We start from the raw sequence: 21,786 nt of genomic DNA, 5'->3' as shown, positions 1-21,786 counted from the left end.
AGAGTTCTCTACAAGTGCAAATGTGGTTTATGGATGATAATGAAGTTATCAAAATCTGAACCTCTTAGTAACCTCCCACCCCCACCCTGAAAGGCACAGCTCAGCTTCTTCCTCCTTCCATTAGTTCAAGACAGGGTCTAACAGTCAGGGCCCCAAATCAGACTGTCAAAAGGAGGTCCTAGGGACTGGGAAGGTGGCTCAGTGGTAAAGTGCTTGCTGTATAAGTACGTGTACTTGAGTTTGGATCCCCAGCACTTACATAAAGGCCAGGTATGGTGACATGTGGCTATAGCCCCAAAACTGGAAGGAGCAGGGATATGTAGATCCTGGAGGCTTACCTTCCAGGCAGCTTAGCTGAATCAGTGAGCTCAGGGTTCAGCAAAGAAACTCTTTCTAAAATATAAAGTGGAAACCAACAGAAGGTATGTGATATATATGGCCCCACATGTGCATGCACAGCCAAGTACACACACAAATGTACATGAAATCTGCACACGCTGGAAATATCATAAGCCTCCTTACCTTCCCATTGTTCACATGCTCACTACTTTTTAAACTTGTTTCACTTTTTGAGATTTTAATATAATCACATCATCTTCCCTTCCCTTTCCTACTTCTCCTTACTCTCTTTCAAATGGCCTCTTTTTTTCATTGTTGTTCCATGTTTGTATGAATCTGTATCCCTAAATACATAAAGACAGCCTGCTTGATCTGCACAATGTTACTTGTAGGTATGTTTTCAAAGCTGACCTTTGGTACTGGATAACCAATCAGTGTGCTCTTCGCTGGGGAAGGCTATTTCTCCAACTCTCTACATTCCTTACTTGCCTGTAGTTCTCATGTAGGGCTGAAGCCTCGTGTTCCTTCCTCCATCCACTGAGCACACCTGTTGTTGTTGTCCTTGTTCAGTTCACTTTCTGGCAGTCAGATTGGTGAGACTTTTTGGGGTGAACTCTGAAATTGCTAGGAAACTCAGTCTCACCGCCAACCCCCTGTTCCTCTGGCTCTTACACTCTTTCCATCCCCTCTTCCACAATAATCCTTTAGTGTTAGGTGCAGGAATTGTATTGTAAATGCATCCATTGGGACTGGGCTGTAGAACTTTGCATTTTCATTAGTTACGGGTTTCTGTAGTGGGCTCTGTCTATTGCAAAGTGAAGTTTCCTTGATTAGGAATAAGGACTACACTTATCTGTGGGTATAAGGACAAACATTTAGAATATAGTGAGGGATTATACTGGTTGAGTAACATGGCCATTGTAGGTTCTCCTCACAATCTATGACTCCGCTAGCACTGAGTAGTTAGCAAGGTTTCCGGTGCCAGGCATAATTTTCCTGTTGTTGAATGAGTGTTCAGTTCAATTAGAGAGCTGTTGGTTACAGCCAAGGTATGCCTGCCACTACTGCACCCTTCGGGTTATCAGGCCATGGTTGTTGGATCACCACTTTTCCCTCAAAGACAATACTCAACAATAGGGTAATAAATAGGATGACTGAATGTAGCCCACTCTTTATTTTTTTTTAACGAAGGAGCTGTTCCCATATGCAATTACTTTACATTTCCTAAAGTCCTTTTGACAATGTCATAAAAATCCACAGCTCTCTCCCAAGTATTATAGTGGCCAAAGAGTCTAGATGTCATACAATGTCACATTGCCCTATGTTGAGTTTTAAAATACTTAGCAGACACCAAGTAGCCAACTGAGTTCCACTTCTCACTTTCCCTTTAGGAAGAATAGAAAATAAAAATAACATTAAATTCTATCATGTGGTTCTTAACACTTTTGAGAAAGCGTTGTGTCAAATTTCAATGTGTTTTTAAAAAAAAAAAACTTCAGAGCTTATATGAAAACTAATTTTGTAAAGCAGGGTCAAGATACCACTCGATACTGTCAGGTAAGTGTTTTGGCCCCATGTGAAAGTCAGCCAGAGGAAATCCATCCATTTACATTTTATCTACTCTCCTGGCCCTCTGCTATGTAATCCATGCCGCCCTGCTGAACAACAGGTACTGTTAGGTAGTGGTGGCTCATTTCACAGTAGAAGCAGCTTGATAGCCTAAAATATCTGCATCCTTCTTACATCTTTGAGAGCTACCTGATTCTCACTGCAGAACAGAGTGAAGGTCAACAAAAGTATAGAATCAGCCAACAAAAAGGTTGCTCACTGACAGCTAGGTATGGGCACATCTTAGTATTTGTCCCTAAAAACATGAGTTGGCATTTTACAACTTGAAGCAGCCAATGGCTCTTTCAGGACATCTTCTTCCAAAAGAGAGCTCAATGATCAAGTGCTCTAAGGGAATGCCAAGATGGACAAAACTAAAAAGATTTCATAAAGGATATTAAGACCTTGAGTGTTGGATTAGCATGGTAAATATACTAGGGGAGAGGAGGGCACACAGATCCTGCAGACCTCTTTGGTGAACAGTGGACCTGTTAGCATTTACTCTTCAATCTGGAGTTCTTTAGATACTGTAGGAGAAACAGTGTCCTCCCAGAAGAGTCCATTATCCATGGAATGACACTGCTGTGTGATGGGCATCATAACAGGAACAAGAAGTCTTCTACAGGCTGCCAAGTATCTCAGAAGCTAGATTTATGAAGTAGCGTAGATGTTGTGGCTTGGGGTGTTTAGTTAAGTTGGCTTCTTTTGTCCCTCTAAGGAGCAGATAGAAGCAATAAGCTCTCCCAGAAACACAGTCTTGCCTGTAAGATCTTGCACTTGGTTTAATGGTCACAGTTCACTGAGACACCACAGTACCTGCCCAGTTTGAACCACTCTCCTTTATGACATGTGCCCATTGATAGTTATCACCAGAACTGTAATTTTCTTTTAATTTCTCTTCAATTCAGTTAAACAAAGGTAGTTCCTATACCACTGCCTCAAGCAGAAAGTCAATATCAACTGTCACAGATAAAAGTTAATATAATTCAATGTGCCAAATAAATATAAGAAAGACAGTGTTATTAAACCCTTGTGTTTACCATGGGTGCCTTCCAAGCACTAGCAGCCCACATTCACTGTGGCTCTCTTTGTCTTTTCTCAGAAGACTGGGTAAATATCAACAGTGTAAACCTGCCCCAGACTGACTTTTTCTAACTAAAATATACAACTTTCTCAATATTGACAGCCTGAGAGCCTCTTGAGTGCCCTAGAAACTCACTGTCCAGAGTATGAACCAAAGACCAGCAGCCCTGCTTCCTCTTGGTTTTATAGAGTCTTGGGCCCCAAAACTACAAGAAAGTCTGCAATTTCACAAGGTCCCCATGCGTCTCAGTCCACAGTGCAGTCAGAAAGGTTGTGATCTAGAGGTCATGGGTTCAGATAACTAAGCCCAAGCCTCCACAGCTCCTTGTTCTCACAAGTCACACTAATAGGGTCTGGGGGTTGGCATGTCGTTGAGTGTAGCACCAGCATGTGCTGCCAAGTCACTAGTGTTATCCATATTGTCCTACAAGTGAAGTTATCACTGGCTAGAAATGGATGAGCCCATCCCCAAGACATGTGTCAGGGCAAAGAGACTCTTTCCAAAGGCGAAAAAGGCAGAGACAAAGAGTCCACATCATTGGAATGCTCAAAATATTTTTTTTTTGGTACTAGAATGCATGTATTTATCACTCTTTGCTTTCTTTAATTCTTACCTATTATTAATGTGTGTGTGTGTGTGTGTGTGTGTGTGTGTGTGTTATATGTGGGTGCGCATGTACCACACCATACATGTAGAAGCCAGAGGAAAACTCCATGGAATCATTTCCCTCCTATCTTTATGTGGTTGGAGAATCAAATTCAGGCTAACAGGCTTGCATAGCAAGCACCTTTATCAGCTAAGCAACCTGGCTAGCCCTCAGAGTCCAGCAAGCTTGGTATTTTGATGCTAGGAGAGTTTTCCATCATGCTCATTTTGAAGTCTATTCTTGGGTTTTTCTGAGCATCTTGTTATATTTAGTCTACTATTTGCCACTTAGAAATACACTATCAAGAAGTCATCATTCTGCTTGGCTGAAGGAGCCTATAGACCATCAGGACCCTTGAACTTTTAGCTTAGCATTTCCTGAAAAGCCAGCAAATAGACATGCCCATCTGTAGTTCCTTTGAGTGGTGGTGAGCACTAGGTCCTGCAGGTCCACAGCAGGTGAGAAGGCTGTTCCACCTGTGGTCTTTTGCTCATGGTAAGTTTCATCACTTAAGCACTGTCTCTTAGTGTACCTCTCACTTTTAAGAAAGCAGCTGACCTAATTCATGAAATAATGACAGCAGCAGCGAAGGGAAAGCCACAGGGCCAGGGTTGGATAGGGAGTCTCTGTGCTGGAGGCTTGGTCTCCAGAATGACTGTGTGAAGAATTAGGTAAACCTTTAAGGGGCTGGGCCTAGTGGGTGGTAATTTAGGTCATGGGGGGCTTTGCCTTTAAAGGGATTAAAGACAGCCTCATGAGATGCATCAGTTTTGATGGGAGAGGATTGTTACAAAGTAGAGTCACCCCAGACTTGGTCTCTTGCTTCCTACTCTATCATACATTCTCTCCCTCTCAAACATGACTCTGCCATGGTACCCTCTGCTATGCTGTGATAGAGCCAAGCAGATGCCAGCAGCATCCTTTTGTACCTCCCAAACCATAAGGTACAAGAAAAAGACCTCTGTTCTGAATAAAGTCCCTAGCCCCCGGTGTTCTCTTACAGCAGCATAAGAGAGGTGGAAGCATTTAGGGTCTTACTGAGGTTCACTGTAGGGAATCTCCAGTAGAGATCGATGGCTAGACCTCTAGTCTGTGGCCAGGGTACATCTGTAGAGGGGTACCAAGACAAGTTTACTTGTCCGTTTAAGGGGGTCAACAAACAAGCCCCTGCTAAGATCTGACTTTACTACAGTAGACCTAGTTTTCAGAGGATACACAAATACCATCTCTGCTCCTCAAAGGATTTCTCAGACCTGCTGGCAGTGTCTCTGCTAGGTCCCCACCTGTCTTGTTCCAGATGTTGGATCTGATTTCAGAGAGATCAGGTTTGTCTTCAAGTAGAAAGCACATTCTCAGTGTAATACTCATCACCCAAGTTGAATGAGATAAAAAGAACAACCGATCTATGCCTGTTATGTGTGAGGAAAATATATACGAGTGTGTTGGGATGTTATCAAAGCCAATGCAGAGGGGAAAACAGATGTTCTTCCTTTTAAAGTACACAAAATGATCATATTTAGGTAAGTGTCAAATCCCTGTTATTGTGAAATTGCTTAGCGTTAAAGGGCTTGTTCCCAAGTATACCCCAGAGCTGAGCAACCGAATAATTACCCCTGAATTTTCAGGTACTGAACACCTGCTCCAGGTCTTCCTGCAGGCAATTAAAAAAGAAAATAGATGTCTGATGAAGCTTTTTTCCCGTGCTCTATTGTTTTAATTTCCCCCGTGGTTCTGCAGTGGCGTCCTATCCAGCCTGGGAAGCTGCTGTCACCTGTATTGTTTTGATGATATCCTTAGGAGACCAGGAAGGAAAGGCCAGCTACAGTTTTGACGGGGTTGAGGGGGCTGGGGGGAAATATGTCTGAATGATTCTGATTTCTCAGAATAACAGAAGTAGACCAGACAGGAATTGGGATGGTCCTGGAGGTACCATGGGAGACTGTAACCAATCTGGAAATTTCTCATTAAAGCTGTGAAGCAAAAGGTGAATGCTCACCAGGTGGCAGTGGTACACGCCTGTAATCCCAGCCCTCAGAAGGCAGAGCCAGGAGGATCTCTGTGAGTTCGAGGCCAGCTTGGTCTACAGAGTGAGATCCAGGACAGGAACCAAAACTACACAGAGAAACCCTGTCTCAAAACAAAAAATAAAATAAAATAAAAGAGAAAGAAAGACAGACAGACAGAAAGGTGAGCGCTCATTTGAGGAAACTGGCATGCCCTGTTCTGGTTGAGTCGGCCTCCTCTTGACTTTCCAAGTATCATAAGGATCTTCAAGTTTCTTTCTTTGTATATATATCCACCTAAAACCAGGACCTTGATGGATAGAGTTCAGTCTTGCCTAGTAGCACACCTCTGAGAGAAGGTTTCTGGACCAACAGCGCCATCATCTGCTTCCTGTCTGATGACCCCGCTAGAGTATAAGCTCCATGCAAGAGCTGACTCTTCCATTGCTCACTCCCAGACAGTGTCTGGAAGAGTCTATCCAATATTTTGGCACCTAAATATTTACTGAAGGGAGAAATAAATATTTTGATATGAGGTCTTAAGTAAAACTGTGATCTTGTTAGAGACATCACTGTGTCCCATGACACGGCGTGAATACATATAGGAACAGTTTTGATACCTGGCAGCCATCCTGGTCCAGGAAAGTGAGAAATTATAAAGGAGTGACTGAGCTTCTCAGAGGGGAATAAACCATTTGAGTTAGGTTTAGGGTATCTTCCAGTTTAATTCACTGAGGCTGAAACAAAGACCTTGAATCATGAGGGGGGTGCAGCCCTCTTAATACCGCTAATTGGAATACCATGTAAGTTTCATCTGAAATGTCAGACTCAGCCACTCATTTTTATCAAATAGTCCATCTAGACCAGTAAGCAACAGGATACCACAGATGGGGCTGGTATAATCCAGCTAATGCTGATGCATTATTCATACCTGTTTGATTAATGGTCTTCTTTGAAATCCTATCTCCATCACCGCAACAGCTATGTATTGATACCCTCTATGCCTTCAGCTATGAGCCCAATGAGTCTAGGCTGCCTCAGGAGCAGAAATCAATGTTGAAAACTGACCAAGTGCCCAGTAACCTGGAGGAAATTTGGCTTTCACCAAGTCTCATTTAAGAAGAGTAAAGTGGCTGAAGTTTGTTCAAGAGAACTTGGCACTTTGGTTAGTGGCCGAGCCAAGCTTAAGTTTTCATTAGATCTTTCTTCTGCCTTAAAATCTCAAGCTCGTTCAATTTTGTCAAGAACATACCATGCCTCCATGGTGAGGCTGGATGCTGCTGATGTTGTATAATTCATTATTTAGCTATGAACATCTCCCTGTCATCATCAAGTCAAGGTAAAACATGAATCTATGCAGATACGAAGACAGCAGGAATCTTATCCTTCCTTCTCTCAAGATCATCAAAAACCTGTTAAGGTCACTCTGGCTTAGCCACAGACTCTTCTCTGGGCTGGAGATCCATCCTGGAAAAACAGTAATTGAGGTTAAGCAGTGTCCTGTGCCTTCTAGAAGGTAATTTTATCAGAGACTTGTGTCTAGAGTTTCTAAGAATGTCCAGATAAAGCAAGGAACTAAGACAGCCCAAGCCATGATATTTAACACTAAGGCCAAGCATATTCCTAAATCCCAGATGCTCTTGCTTGTTACTTGCCATGTATGTTGCCAGCACTGGCTCATCTCCTACCCCAAATTATTTTGGAGCAAGATGTAAAATTGCTCCCACAGTTCCATCCTTCAACAGGAATACTGCTGCCATTCTTGTACTTAATGATCAAGTTGTAAGGTTTTGTTTCAAAGGCAACTCAAGTGGGTGTGGAAGAGAGAACTTTGACATCAAGGCAAGTATTCAGGGCAGGTGCCTCCCCTGCTGTCCCCTGGCTGAGGATCTGTGTCTCATTTCTGGAGCCAGGTGGACCACATACCCATGTAAAAGAATGGAGTCTGGCCTCCACAGCCTTTCAGTGATATCCAGCCAAACTGAGAATGGGACTGTCTCCATGAAAATCTGTCCTGGGAGAATTGGTAGCAAGGCTCAAAGGCTAAGCACAGTGTTAATCTCTACCTCAGTCTGCTGTTGTGAGGGACCATGTGTTCTAAAAATAGCCCTAACTGGGAGCGACTATAGTAAGAGAACCTTATTCTCTACCATGCAAACTATGAAACAGTAGCTATTGTAGCATCTGTTTCAGGTTGAGCACCCTGCATCCCAGATGCTTGGGACAAGCAGTGTTCAGATTCTGAAATATTTGCATGTAAACAATGAGGTTTACCTAGGAAGCAGGTCTAAACATAAAGTTCATTTATGTTTCATAGATGCCGTATACATAAAGTCCAAAGGTAATTTTAGGACAATATTTTTAACCCACTTCTATTTTAATTATGAGCAAACCCATAAGGTCAGATGTGAGGTCTTCCATGTGGCCACATGATGTCAAGGTTCAACTCAAGAACTTCGAGATGTTGCTGCATTTCAGGGAAGGTATAGCCAACCCCAACTTGCTCACTGAAAGTCCAGTTAATGGCAACACATCAAGAGTTTTGCGTGCACATGCATGAGTGGTCCTTGATTTGGAAAATACTGTAAATTTTTTCAGGATATTTTCTGAGTATGTGCACTCATGGGTAGAGGTCAGAAGTCAGCTTCCAGTGTTTTCTTTTCTCTATAATTACCTTTTTTTTTTTTTAAGGAGGTCACTCTTTCAATTAGACTAGCTGGCCAGCAAGCTTCCAGGTCTTCCTATCTCTGCCAGCCCAGTGCTATGGTCAAAAACACACCCAGCCACACACTCAGCTTTTATATGGCTGCTAAGGAACTGAACTCAGGTCCTCATTCTTCCATAGCAAATGTTTTACCCGCTGAGCCGTCTCTTTAGTATTTTCAACTCCAGCCTGAAAATTTGTGCTAAAAATCTCCCCCTGCTTTGAACACAAATTGATAAGGACAAGAAAGAACAAAATCAGACCAGCAGTAATATGAACTAAAATCTTTTAGCTTAATACTTCTCTAATTTTGTCAGTTAAAGCATTGGCCTAAAAAAGCAAAGAGGTATTTTTCAGGATAGGTATTATCAAAATCATGTGCTAAAGACTTGACATTAGGGTACCAGGATAGGTGAAGCTAATCCTTTTCAGTGTAGTAGAGGACCAACTATCCCCTTTCTTATGAGTCCTTTCTTTCTACCCAGAAACCCCTAATCCACTACATAGTTCCTTTCTATGATATGACTTCCAAACATCTTCCTGGTCTCATATGCCACTCAGAGCGTGTGTCCGAGTCATGCCTGGCCCAATAGAAGACCCCAAGGGCAAGCTTGGCTGCCTAGCTGTGGGTCTGTGACTGCCTAGCTGTGGATCTGTGACTGCCTTGCTGTAGGTCTGTTACGGCCTCGCTGTGGGTCTGTGACGGCCTCGCTGTAGGTCTGTGACGGCCTCGCTGTAGGTCTGTGACGGCCTCGCTGTGGATCTGTGACTGCCTAGCTGTGGGTCTGTGACTGCCTAGCTGTGGGTCTGTGACTACCTGGCTGTGGGTCTGTGATGGCCTGGCTGTGGGTCTGTGATGGCCTGGCTGTGTGTCTGTGACTGACCGGTACAGGAGTATTTAACTGGCCCTACAGACATATGGCCTGCACCACCTTTGTTAAGCAGCCGTGCCTTTGGTTATCAGGAAATGTCCTAGAACTTTCTACACACTTCCCTTAACTTCTTTGAGTTCTTCATTGTGACCATGAAGCCGAGTTCAAGGGGTGTAAGGCACACTGGATCCTACTGGAAGTGGAATTTCCACACTGGTTCTCTCTCTCTGTCTCCCTCCAGTCTTCCCTATGGTCTTGCTTTCTGGTCAACCTCTTCCAAGACCAAATGGGTCCTGCAAATAAAAGCCCAAGGCTCAGTGGCAGCATTGGATCGGGACCTGTCCAGGGGGACCTGAGCCACTAATCATGAAATTTTATTGATTCAGAGTGTCCACTCGGGAAGGCCCAAGAAAGGATCCCTGTGGCACAGTCTCAGTCACAATACAACCCAATGGGGGTGCCTGAGAGGTGTTTGAAACATAGAATGTACCACTTGTATTTGTGGGGTGAAAACTTGTTATTCCAAAGGATCTGGAGATTACCCTCGTGATTAAATACACCCCTTAAAACCAGCCTGACTAGCACACTCACAAACAAGGAAGGAAATTTCCATCTAATGCAACTAAAGCATCGGAAATTAAGAGTTTCATTTAATGAGAATTTACCATATTGTAAGAGCTATCATTAGGAAGTCACTGAATTAATTAACATATCAGTGATCAGAAAATAAACTAACAGCATCTTATTAAGGAGGGGCACTCTGCACAAACAGCTTGTTGTAACCACTGGTTCCTTGTTGTGACCCAAACACAATTATTAAACTGCCACACAGTGCTGGGAGCACTGTGTGCCTCATCTCCCTGCCCTATGTGTGCTAGTGAGCAAACAAAGACTTAGGCACATCAACAAGCCCGTGATAAAGCTTCTAAATGAAGATAGACTGGGGATTTGCATATATGCCTGCGTTCATAATCATTTTATATGGGACAGGTCAGCCAGTGAAAAGTCCATCGGAGCAGGGCAGTGCCCACCTAAACCTAAAGCCAAGCTCCTTGCCCTGGCCTATAGAGTGCCACCTGTTCTGTCCCAGCCCCATGTCCACATTCACCTTCCTTCTTTCTTTCCCATTTTCAAGGCTTTGACCACACTGGTCCAGAGCCTTTACACCTCCTGTTTTTCTGCTTTGAAAGTATCAGTAGTGTTGAGCACCCTGTCTTTCATAAGGAAAGGCTGTCTCCACAAAGACCGCTGTGCCCTTCCCCACATCCCAGGAAAGGCCTCTAGAGATGCCACTTGGAAGTGGCTCTGACAGAGTAGCCTGAAGACCTCATCTCAGAGCCCTTCCCACCCTCCTGGTTATCCAGCAAAAACCATAAAAAAAAAAAAAATCAGACCGAAGAGTTGGCTGGACAACTTATTAGCAGGTGGTCCTTCAAACTGACCCCCAGCTTGCAGCTGCGCAAAGCCCACATGAGTCACTGGCAGAGGGAGCGGCAGGGTGAGTAGGCTTGTAAACACTAGCAGAGAACCTGAAGGGTCCTCCCGGAGCTCCCAAGACTTTCAGAGCTCTGACTTCATTCAGAAGTGCAGACTAATTGGCACAAACAATAACATCGCCTGTCATCGTGTGTCCCAGCCTTGGGTTCAGTTTGCTTTTTATCTTATTTAATTTGCAGTAACAGTGGCTGAAACTAATTTTCGACTGTAAATATCACAGCTGTTATAGAAGGCATTAATTGCACACTATCACGTTACTCTCCTTTCTTGGATCAATTTATGCGTAATCTGTTTGCAACTTCTATGCCTGTGCATATTAAGGGGCACAGCGTGAGATAATCTAACCCAACATGCTGGAAACATTTGTACCCAAGTGGCTGGAGTGTTCAGGGTGTGGAAATATTATTGTTTGTGGCAGACATTGAAAGAATGCTTTTTAAAAGCCCTACCCCTGAGGTCTTGACGCTGACTGAAATATGGGTAATTTTTCTTGGGGAGGATCAATAAAATAACTATTTTCAAAATGACTTTATATTGACTGAGAGGTCAGAAATGCCCAGGGCATTGATCCCATGTCCATAATCACTTTTTGTTCAGTAAGTTAACTGGCTCTACACAGTTGAATGCAAAGAAATCCAGTTCATCATTTAAACCAAATATTTTCAAAGCATTTGACATGCTCCTGGCCTGCTGGAGTCTCACAGAGAAGGTTTTCTTTGTCTAGGAAGTGGGCCTCTACAGGATGAATAGCCAGGACAAGCTGGGCCTCACCGTGTGCTACCGGACGGACGATGAAGATGACATAGGGATTTACATAAGTGAGGTACGAAAGCTAAGGTTTGAAAATTAGACTCTCAGAGCCAGAAGGGCTGGGCCTTTGTTTTTCTTTGTATTTGTTCACACACCCTAGACCCAGCTCCTCAAGAATATCTTTGGGAAGATACAGAACACATGCCCCTTCCATCGCACTCCGTGGAGTCACATCTTTACACAGAAGTTAAGTTCTAATGTCGGTACATAAGGCAAAATTACCCTTGAGAAGCCACAAACCAACCATAAAATGGAGTCGTTTACATGGTCTGTGTGCTCACCCCCGAGGGAAGAGCAGCCTCACATTTCCCAACTCAAGTGCAATGGTAGACAGAATGGCTTATATATTTTAAAGTCTCTCTCCTGCCTCCCTGTCATAGTATACACAGTTGAGTTCATATACATGCAATATAACTTAATGTGGACTTAGCAAAGTACACAGATGAAGGATGCAGTGATCTTTCTAGAAGAGACAGAGTAGAGGAATGGATTTCAATATGAATACTTCCCTATGCATGCATCCTTCCTTGTAATTGCAGAAACCCAATTTCCTGAAGACATCAACTCTGTCTCTCTGGGCTCAGCCAAAAGCTGTATCTGCTATAGACTTCACAGTTAACTCACTGGATAAGCACCACCTACCAAGCTTCGCATGTCACATCAGCATGTGTAGGGCACCCCTGCCAGCCTCAGTCTCACTCGCCCCAATTATACACTTCACTTTTAAAGCCATCTTCCAAAATTTAACCACAGAGGGCTGATGTAAACCCACCAAAGGTCGGGCTGCCAGACGGTATACCTGTGGGGGACCCCTTCACCTACCCCACGTCACTGACCTGCTTCTGATTACTCTGTGTCCAGTGAGAGTCGCCTTTGCCTCTTCACCAGCTCAGCTCTGCAGCTCTGACCCCAGTCCTTGGTCACAGCACTGCCAGGCAGGGTTCTGAGAGGCCCTGGGAAGGGCATGGGACAGATCAGTCCGTTTCTCCCTGTGCCCGATGCTAAGTCCTGTGTGTAAACCTGTGCAGCACAGAAAGGCAGGGGTGGGTGTGGCGGTATGTTAAAGATGGCCTTTGGAAAGTGCCTGTGTTTGTGCTGAGGTGTCCGCTGTGCATTTCAGATCGACCCTAACAGCATTGCAGCCAAGGATGGACGCATCCGTGAAGGAGACCGAATCATCCAGGTAGGTTCCCTTACCCAGGATGCTTATCTGCAGCAAACAAATGAGTTCCAGGAGTAAGGAGCCTGAGGTTGTCAATGCAGGAGAGATTTAAGGACAGGAATCAGAAATTCAGCTGTGCAGTCCAACCCTGTGTGGTTTGTGAATAAGACTAATTAGCCAATCACGTGCAAAGGGCGAAATGAGAACAGACCCAGCTGTCCCATATTTTGGACTGAATACCTCTGAGAAGTATAAAATTTCAGAATTCACTGCTTACCTGTCCTGTGAACTCAGTTCTAAGGGTAACGTCTACCTTGAATCCTGTTATTCCATGCAGGCAAAATAAGACTGCTTACTTCTTTCTTTCAGCTATAATCTTTTTTTTTAAAGGGGGGAGGGTGTTCGTGTACCTTGTTGGTATCAAACTTACTACGTAAAGATGACCCAAACTTCTGATGCTCCTGCCTCTGCCTCTTGCACACCTGGTTTAATGTGGTGCTGAGGATGGAACACGTTCCTGCCAAGCAAACATTCTATCCTCTGGGCTACATATCTAGCCCTGCAGTTGTGTGTAGGGTCAGAGAGCCTTGGCTTTCTTGTGTCCCACAGGCTTGGCTTTCTATCTCTTCTCATTTTTATCTTCATGTTTCTAGTCTACTAGTTTATTTTTCTCATTTCATATGCCACTATGTGCAGTTTTGGTTGTACATACAACCACTCTGTATTCTATTTCTCCCGCCTTTATCCAGAGCCTTGGTAGCTAGCTGAGTTTCCCTAGGAAAGAGACCCAGGCCTTCACACCAAGGGCCCTAATCCTCAGCATATTTACTTTTGTTGCTACAGTTTTCTCTAATTGAAAACAAGAAATAGAAGTAGTAAGGGTGCCTCAGAGAGAGCCTTGCCTGAGTTGCAGATATCCCTGTCATCACTATGTAATCAAATTGGATAATGACAACCAGTAGTATCTCCACTTTGCCGCCTCTTGGTTCTTTGACATAAAGTGGCAAAGTCAGATGAAGGGCTCAGTTTCCAGGTCAGTGGGACTGCCGTGGTATCCCTGGAGGAATATCAGCCCAGGAACTAAAATTTGCAGAACTCAAAAGTTGCTGAGGCACGCAGGCCGACAGCCGGCCGCAGGGTTGTCAGTGTGAAGGTGAGAGTATCGTTCCCACTTGACTCTCTAGCCAGCCTGTTAAACTACGCATGCGCAGTGAAGGTGAGCGAGAGTCCTTCCCACTTGACTCTCTAGCCAGCCTGTTAAACTAGGCATGCGCAGTCCACGCATACACGCCCTTCCCGGTCTCCACTCCTCATGATCCCAGCAGCCATCCTCTTGCTTCTCTCCCCTGTTATATATAGGAAATGTCTGTTTTATATTTCTTACTTATCCTCCCTCCGAAATATGAGATTCCAGGGCTCAGATGTGTCCTGAGCAGCAGGGATTTCCTGGATCATCTGGGTCCTCCACATCATGGCTGCCTCCAGCTAAGCAAGGCCTTTCTTTGCTAAAAATCAGCACTCTTTAAAAGCTAAATGGAATTTCCTTGTTATGACTGTGAGTGGTGGCGACTGCAATTCTGAAGCAAGACAGGAAGCTGCCGCTCCATCCAGTCATGTCCCGTTCTACCCGTCCCCACCTGTCCTTGTGCTTTTAGATTAATGGGATAGAAGTGCAGAACCGTGAAGAGGCTGTGGCTCTTCTAACCAGTGAAGAGAACAAGAACTTTTCGTTGCTGATTGCAAGGCCTGAACTCCAGGTAAGTCAATGTCCTAGGGATTAAATAGGTAGGGTTTCTGTAGTCAAAACCAGACTCTCCAACCTTGCAGAACAATGTCAGAGTGTCGCATCTGAGCTTAAAGGTGCTTGCCGCCTGGAAGGCAGTTGAACCTGTCGTGATGTGGGATCCACTCAAAAGTTTAACCACCTGGCCAGGCCCCATCAGTCTGACTAATGAAAGAATCCTAGCAGGATTTACAGATGCCCCTTCCAGCCTGGAGCTAAGGCCCACTGATTAGCACATTGGGGGGCGGAGGGTGGAAATCAAAACGAAAGGAGTTGAGTCTTTCAAACAGTAACTAACAGCATTAACCAGTGAGTCTGGATAAAAAAGTGGCAAAGCAGGGGAGGAAGTTTTAGAAGCTTCTCCAGTGTGGAGTAGGGTAGTGGGGAGGTAGTTTTTCCAGCCTATAGAGCAGAAGTTCTCAACCTGTGGGTCATGACCCCTTTGGGAGTTACTTAACAGATATTTACATTATGATTGATGACAGTAATAAAATTACAGTTATGAAGTAGCAATGACATAATTTTATGGTTGGGGGGTCACCACAATGTGAGGAACTATATTAAAGGGTCGCAGCATTAGGAAGGCGGAGAACCACTGCTGTAGAGTACCTGCATTTTGGTGACTACTCCGGAGAGAGCCCTGCAGCTCCTATTTCTGAACATAATGTCCCTCCTTGAAAGAAAGCTTTTCTATGGCCTGTTAAATGAGTTACTTTTCTCCTTGCTGTGACAAAATACCCACCCAAAGCAACATCAGGAAAGAGGGGCTTATTTTGACTCAGTTGGAGGGTACGGTCCAGCATGGCAGGTAAAGGAAAGTGGGGTATGAAGGAGAGAGATGAATCTGGTGCTTAGCTTGATTTCTTCTGTTCCATGACCACTGCCCAAGTTCAGAGGGGTTCCTCCGTCTCCAGCTAACCCTCTCTGGACATACCTACTCTATGCCATCGATGTGTCTCTATGGTGATTCTAAGTTCAAGCTGATAATAAAGCCTCTCGTGTGTGTGTGTGTGTGTGTGTGTGTGTGTGTGTGTGTGTGTGTGTGTGTTGGCCATTCTTCTCCTAGCTGGACGAGGGCTGGATGGATGACGACAGGAATGACTTTCTGGATGACTTACACATGGACATGCTTGAGGAGCAACATCACCAGGCCATGCAGTTCACAGCCAGTGTGCTCCAACAGGTAAAAGCCGGGTAGTCCCACACCACTGCCACTGAGGAGCGCTCGCACCCTCCACCATGGTAAAGACCATCAGAAAATCCCTGCCTAAAAGCTTTTCTGATTGAGCATGAGGGGATGCAAGCTGATGGGTTCCCTCCCCAAGCTCTTCCTCGGAAATTACCACATCCTTTACATAGTGAGTTCCAAACTCATAGCAGTCAAGCTCCCAAGTGCTGGGATTACAGGCACATACCACCTCATCTAGATTATGATGCATTTATGGTTGGAAAGAAACAAAGCAGAGACATTGATACCACTAGCCTGGTGTTCGCCAGGAAAACATATGCATCAGTGTTTACTGAGATCAGAGAAAATTAAGTCATGCCTTTGAAAGTAAAGCAATTCTGTGATTAACCTGAGCTGCTCAGAGCCCTGCAGCTCCCTCTCATGCCACTGTCAGAGTCCTAATTACCCACTTGTTGAGTCTCTTACAAGTGCTTATGCATTCTTCCTGTGTACCGGTTCCTGTACTAGTTAGTTATTGGGATAACTGATACTATCTTCCCTATTATATAGACTGAAAAAATGAGAATTAAGCACCTGCCCAGATGCACAGAGGTAGGGCTGGCCACTTCCTGGGCCCTGGGTCATTCAAATGCTGCCGGTCAGCCTTGGGAAATTAGAACTCAATCCAAAACTCCTGTCCTGCACATAAAGGTCACACTGGGTACCTGTCCCCCCTCCCCCAGAGTCCCATCACCATGAACCGGTTGTTCTTGTCATTTTTCTCTGATACAGAAGAAGCATGAAGAAGATGGTGGAACCACAGACACAGCCACCATCTTATCCAACCAGCACGAGAAAGACAGCGGCGTGGGTCGGACGGATGAGAGCACCCGCAACGACGAGAGCTCGGAACAGGAGAACAACGGCGAAGACGCCACGGCGTCCTCCAACCCGCTGGCGGGCCAGAGGAAGCTGACCTGTAGCCAGGACACCCTAGGCAGTGGCGACCTGCCTTTCAGCAATGAATCCTTCATCTCTGCGGACTGTACCGATGTGGACTACCTGGGCATCCCAGTAGATGAGTGTGAGCGTTTCCGCGAGCTGCTGGAGCTCAAGTGTCAGGTGCAGAGCAGCAACCCCTACAGCCTGTACTACCCCAGCAGCCCGGTGGACACGGCTGCCAAGAGCGACCCTGAGAGTGTGGACAAGGAGCTGGAGCTCCTCAACGAGGAGCTGCGCAGCATCGAGCTGGAGTGCCTGAGCATCGTGCGTGCGCACAAGATGCAGCAGCTGAAGGAGCAGTACCGCGAGTCCTGGATGCTGCACCACAGTGGCTTCCGCAACTACAACACCAGCGTGGACGTGCGCCGCCATGAGCTCTCGGACATCACCGAGCTGCCCGAGAAGTCAGACAAGGATAGCTCGAGCGCCTACAACACTGGGGAGAGCTGCCGGAGTACCCCACTCACCCTGGAGATCTCCCCAGACAACTCCTTGCGGAGGGTGGCTGAGGGAAGTAGCGAAGGGGCCGCGGCCAGCGTCGAAGCTTACCGGCCGTCCCCCAAGAATCTGCTCGCCATCACCGAGGATCCTGAAATAAGCACCCCAAGCTACAGCCCTAGCGCCAAAGAGCTGGACCCCAGCCAGGCCTTGGAGAGCAAAGAGCGCCGAGTTAGCGATGGCAGCAGGAGTCCCACCGCCAGCCCAAAGCTGGGCAGTGCCTACCTGCCCTCATACCACCACTCCCCGTACAAGCACGCGCACATCCCAGCGCACGCACAGCACTACCAGAGCTACATGCACCTGATCCAACAGAAGTCAGCCGTGGAGTATGCGCAAAGCCAGATGAGCCTGGTGAGCATGTGCAAGGACTTGAACTCCTCTAACTCGGCCGAACCCAGGATGGAGTGGAAAGTGAAGATCCGCAGCGACGGGACACGCTACATTACCAAAAGGCCGGTGCGTGACCGGCTGCTGCGGGAGCGTGCGCTGAAGATCCGGGAGGAACGCAGCGGCCTGACCACCGATGATGACGCCATGAGTGAGATGAAGATGGGGCGCTACTGGAGCAAGGAGGAGCGCAAACAGCATCTGGTGAAGGCCAAGGAGCAGAGGCGGAGGCGCGAGTTTATGATGCAGAGCAGGCTGGATTGTCTGAAGGAACAGCAGGCGGCCGACGACAGGAAGGAGATGAACATCCTGGAACTGAGCCACAAAAAGATGATGAAGAAGAGGAACAAAAAGATCTTTGACAATTGGATGACCATCCAAGAACTCTTAACCCATGGCACAAAATCGCCAGACGGCACTAGGGTATACAATTCCTTCCTGTCGGTGACTACTGTGTAACTCTCCCTGTGTACAGACGAGAGACCGCTACCGTTGGGGTAGACATCCTTGCCTCGTTCAAAGCGGCAAGTTTTTGTATATATAAGCCCGGCCATCATGTTGATAGTCTAAATTTGCCACTCCTACAACTTTGGGTGTCCTGGCTCTGTTTTCAGTGGAGGGAAAAATGCACCCTTACTCTCTTAGAAGGCAATATTAACAAGCAGCTTTTTTTCAAATAGCAATGGTAATTTTTTACTTGTTAACCTTTTTCATAAAGTGTTTAAAATTTCCAAAAGATCTTTTATTAAGCATACTTTCACAGAATAATTTGTTTAAACTATATTCATATAAAAGAAGGTTAAACACGCTTTTTTTCTGCCTAAAACACAAAGTGCAACTGCCAGTATGTATTTTTAATGGGACCCTATTTTGTAATGTCACTTCGCTGAAAGGTGTTTCATACAAGTCACCATTCACTCATACATCTTATATCAGTTGTGGTTTCAACGTAAACCCGCCAAAGTCTGCTTGGTGATTTCACACACACCCACACCCAAACTAGCAATGTTTCCAGTCAGGATATCCATTTTTAACATTTTTCTGGTTAAGGTTCCCAAGGAGAGTGTCAAGGTTTTAACAGAAAGCAAAATTTCCTGCAGCTGTATGGACGCTTAAAGCATGTTTGCCAATATTGCCGCCTGTTGGAAGAATTTGCATGTACAGGAAAGTTGTGGATGGAGACAGTTTGTGGAGTTTTAAGTGCTCATCGTTGTAGACCTTTGCTTTGTAGATTGGAAGGGACAGACTTAACCAAGCAAGTTCACAGAATCATGATTAGTTACAAACATCAAGTAAAATGAAGTTAAAATAAATTATTATTTTCTATTTGATATGTGTTGGCATGGGTGCTTATTTTACAGTGTTAATTCCTGACCCCTGCCTGGGGCATCACCTGCTGCTTCTTAAGTCTTCCAAACTGTCTGATCCCTTCATCCAGCCTAGAGCCCAGTGACAGGTGAAAAAATAAGGTCTGGTGGCAAGGAGTAGGGAATCAAATATACCATATACTCCTGGGCTTTGACAGCCTGCCTCCCAGCACACTTCCACCGTGCCCAGTATCCTACAAATAGGAAAGCTTGTGGGCAAGCGTCTTGGCCAGGATTGTGTTTACAAGGACAAACACTACTCTCTGCCCATTCTAGCAAACATCTTGTCCAGCTTTCCATCTCTGAGATGTATCTGTCCACCAGGCAATAGTTTCACAGCATTAGCAGAGGTCACTAAAGTAGCTGGGCTTGGAAACAGGTTTCTTTTAGGTTTCTGTGACTGTCAAGGTCTTGAGTAACTTGCTATCAGGGTTCCCTAATTACCGTGTTTATATCAATTTCAGCTATAATGCCCACTGAAAAATGAAAATAAAGATAAGATTAGGAAGGGCATCATTTTTATTTGCCATCACACCAGCCATCTGGTTTACTCACTGATTTAATTAAAATTTTGATTGAAATGGCAAGGTGTTTTAGGCATCTCAGACAACAATTTCCTCGCACAGACTCCTTTTGAGCCCAAATCCCTCCTTTGGGGCTGGAATCTTAAGACTAATTACTAGTTACACTTGTGTAACCAGTCTTTCTCTGTCCCACCAGCCAGCTCCCAAATAATGGCATGGAGACTTATTATTAATTATGAAAGCTTGACTATAGCTTAGGCTTGTTCCTAACTAGGTCTTATATCTTAAGTTAACTGATAATTTTTTTTTAATTTACAGTCTACCACATGGGTTTTGACCTTCCTTTCATTCTGTACCTCCAACTTGTTCTGTATCTCATTGGCGTCTCCTGTGTACCTGGAGTCCTCTTCCTCTTCCTTTCTCTCCCTGGAAATCACGCCTAGACCTCCTGCCTAGCTATTGGCCATTCAGCTTTTTATTGTACCCATCACAGCAATACATCTTCACACAGTGTACAAATATCCCACAATACACTTGTAATAAAATAATTAAGGAAAATAAAACACAGAGATAATGATTCCTCACCAGTGAAATATCTGGTTGCTACCTCTTCTAGAACCAGGCATTGCTAAGATAATTGCATCTGCTCCATCATTCTAATCAGCTCTGTAAGATGAATCAAGTTTTGCAAAGTGCACTGTTAGGCCATAAACTCCCAACAGTCCCTGAGTTCAGTTTTCAGTGGTGTGCCATGCGCAGCTCCCAAGATGCTTTGCAGCCCCAGCACTCTGACCTCCCATGTTCTAGTAGATATTTCACAGAACACAAACACCTGTCTGGTAAATTGCAAGTCACTAGAAAGTACAGAAGAGCAAACAAGTGACTGTTACGTGGAAAATAGCTTTTCTCTCATTCAAGGCATGAGCTGCATGCATGCATGGCACATGAGCAAAGAGAGTGCTTAGGATGGAACCTAAGGTGTCACAACGTGTCGAAGACAAATGGGGGCACCTCTCATCGGGGTTCATAGAATACCTCCACATGTAGGGTTTGGCCTGCACACTTAGGAAAAACACCTTAAAGTTACCATCCTAGGTTTCCAACTGTACATCGTGCTCAGACCTAACCTGCACTGCAGTCTGAAGTTTCTCTAATCTAAGGTAACACATAAATATAAAATATAAAAGGCATGACAGTGTCAGTCAGAAGGAAATAGGAAGCTGAGAAATGCAAGGTAGCTCATTAATAACCAAGTGAGAATTCAGAACTCAGCACCTGGCCCCACATCTCTTAGCAGCTCAGACTCAGGGGACAGGTAGTAAAGCATGTGAACAGTCAACTTCCATGCATCCGTCCTGCGCTCTCAACCAAAAAACTGCAAGCATTTCACTAATGGATGCCCCAGAGTGAGTCTAAGCCAGGAAACATGAATCTACCATTTCTTATGTGAGTTTGTGCTCCCAAGGGCCTTGTGGTACAAGCCTTTCGGAGCTAGTAGGAAAATCCAGGGGTGTCTCAGGGTAAGAGTGTGAACACTTGACAACTTCCATTGAGAACCCCTAGGGTCCGTGTAGACATGTACTGTTACCAACACACCTTTCCACCAGCCCTCTTGCCCTGCTCCTAGGGCCCGTTTGGGAATCTGAGAGAAGCATCTGATAGGGTTCTCTCTTCTGGCAGTGGGGGGCGGGGGGTTATAGAACATGTAAATAAATTGCACTACAGTTTTGGAAGTGTTGCGTAGCCCTCGGAGCCACTGATGGACTCTTACTCACATAGGAAGCCCAGGTTTGGATAAAAATGTGAGCCCTATACATTTCTTTCTCTTTATTTGGTCCTTGTGTGGTTGAATCCTGCAGCACTGCTTGAACCAAATCCTTATTCTGAAGAGCAACAAGGAAGCCATTTTCCCTATGAGCACCATGGCCTCTGAGACCATTAAAATTCAGCTAACCACTGATGCCTGCAATCTAAAGGGCATTGTGCTAATGGTTTGCTCATTGCTACTTAAGTTTAGGAAGCATGAATGCAGGCTCCTCGTTCTCCACTATACCACTCCACTGTCTGGATAGCTCTGGTCTCAACTCTTCCTAGAATGAATCTTTTCTGAGCCCCAGAGCTATACTGTTCATTCCAGTAGCCACTAGCCACAGCCAGCTACTAAACAGTTAATGTATGGTAAGTCCAAAGCATGAGGTCATGGGTGGTATATCCACCACTAAAAAAAAAGAAAAAGAAAAAAAATCAGTGAATAAAATATGGTTAGTCCAAATGGAAATGTTCTGGGAAAATAGATTTCAAAATTACCATACTTTTTCAAAATGATACA

The 21,786-nt window shown here is 45.1% G+C and overlaps 1 protein-coding gene across 1 annotated transcript in view; it reads left to right on the top strand.

Annotated features, from left to right (window-relative positions):
* The window catches only part of Pdzrn3 (PDZ domain containing ring finger 3), a 233,784-nt gene extending 214,887 nt beyond the window's left edge, over nt 1-18,897 (top strand). Inside the window, exons 6-10 of the mRNA XM_059258289.1 lie at nt 11,478-11,576; nt 12,684-12,746; nt 14,381-14,482; nt 15,575-15,691; nt 16,469-18,897. Coding sequence (XP_059114272.1) covers nt 11,478-11,576; nt 12,684-12,746; nt 14,381-14,482; nt 15,575-15,691; nt 16,469-18,025 — 1,938 coding nt within the window. The 3' untranslated portion in view covers nt 18,026-18,897. The remainder of the gene's footprint in view (nt 1-11,477; nt 11,577-12,683; nt 12,747-14,380; nt 14,483-15,574; nt 15,692-16,468) is intronic.
* Nucleotides 18,898-21,786: the final 2,889 nt, after the last annotated feature.

Source organism: Peromyscus eremicus, chromosome 3, assembly GCF_949786415.1.
Source record: "Peromyscus eremicus chromosome 3, PerEre_H2_v1, whole genome shotgun sequence".
Lineage (NCBI taxonomy): Eukaryota > Metazoa > Chordata > Mammalia > Rodentia > Cricetidae > Peromyscus > Peromyscus eremicus.
This window is presented reverse-complemented; position numbering and strand designations above follow the sequence as displayed.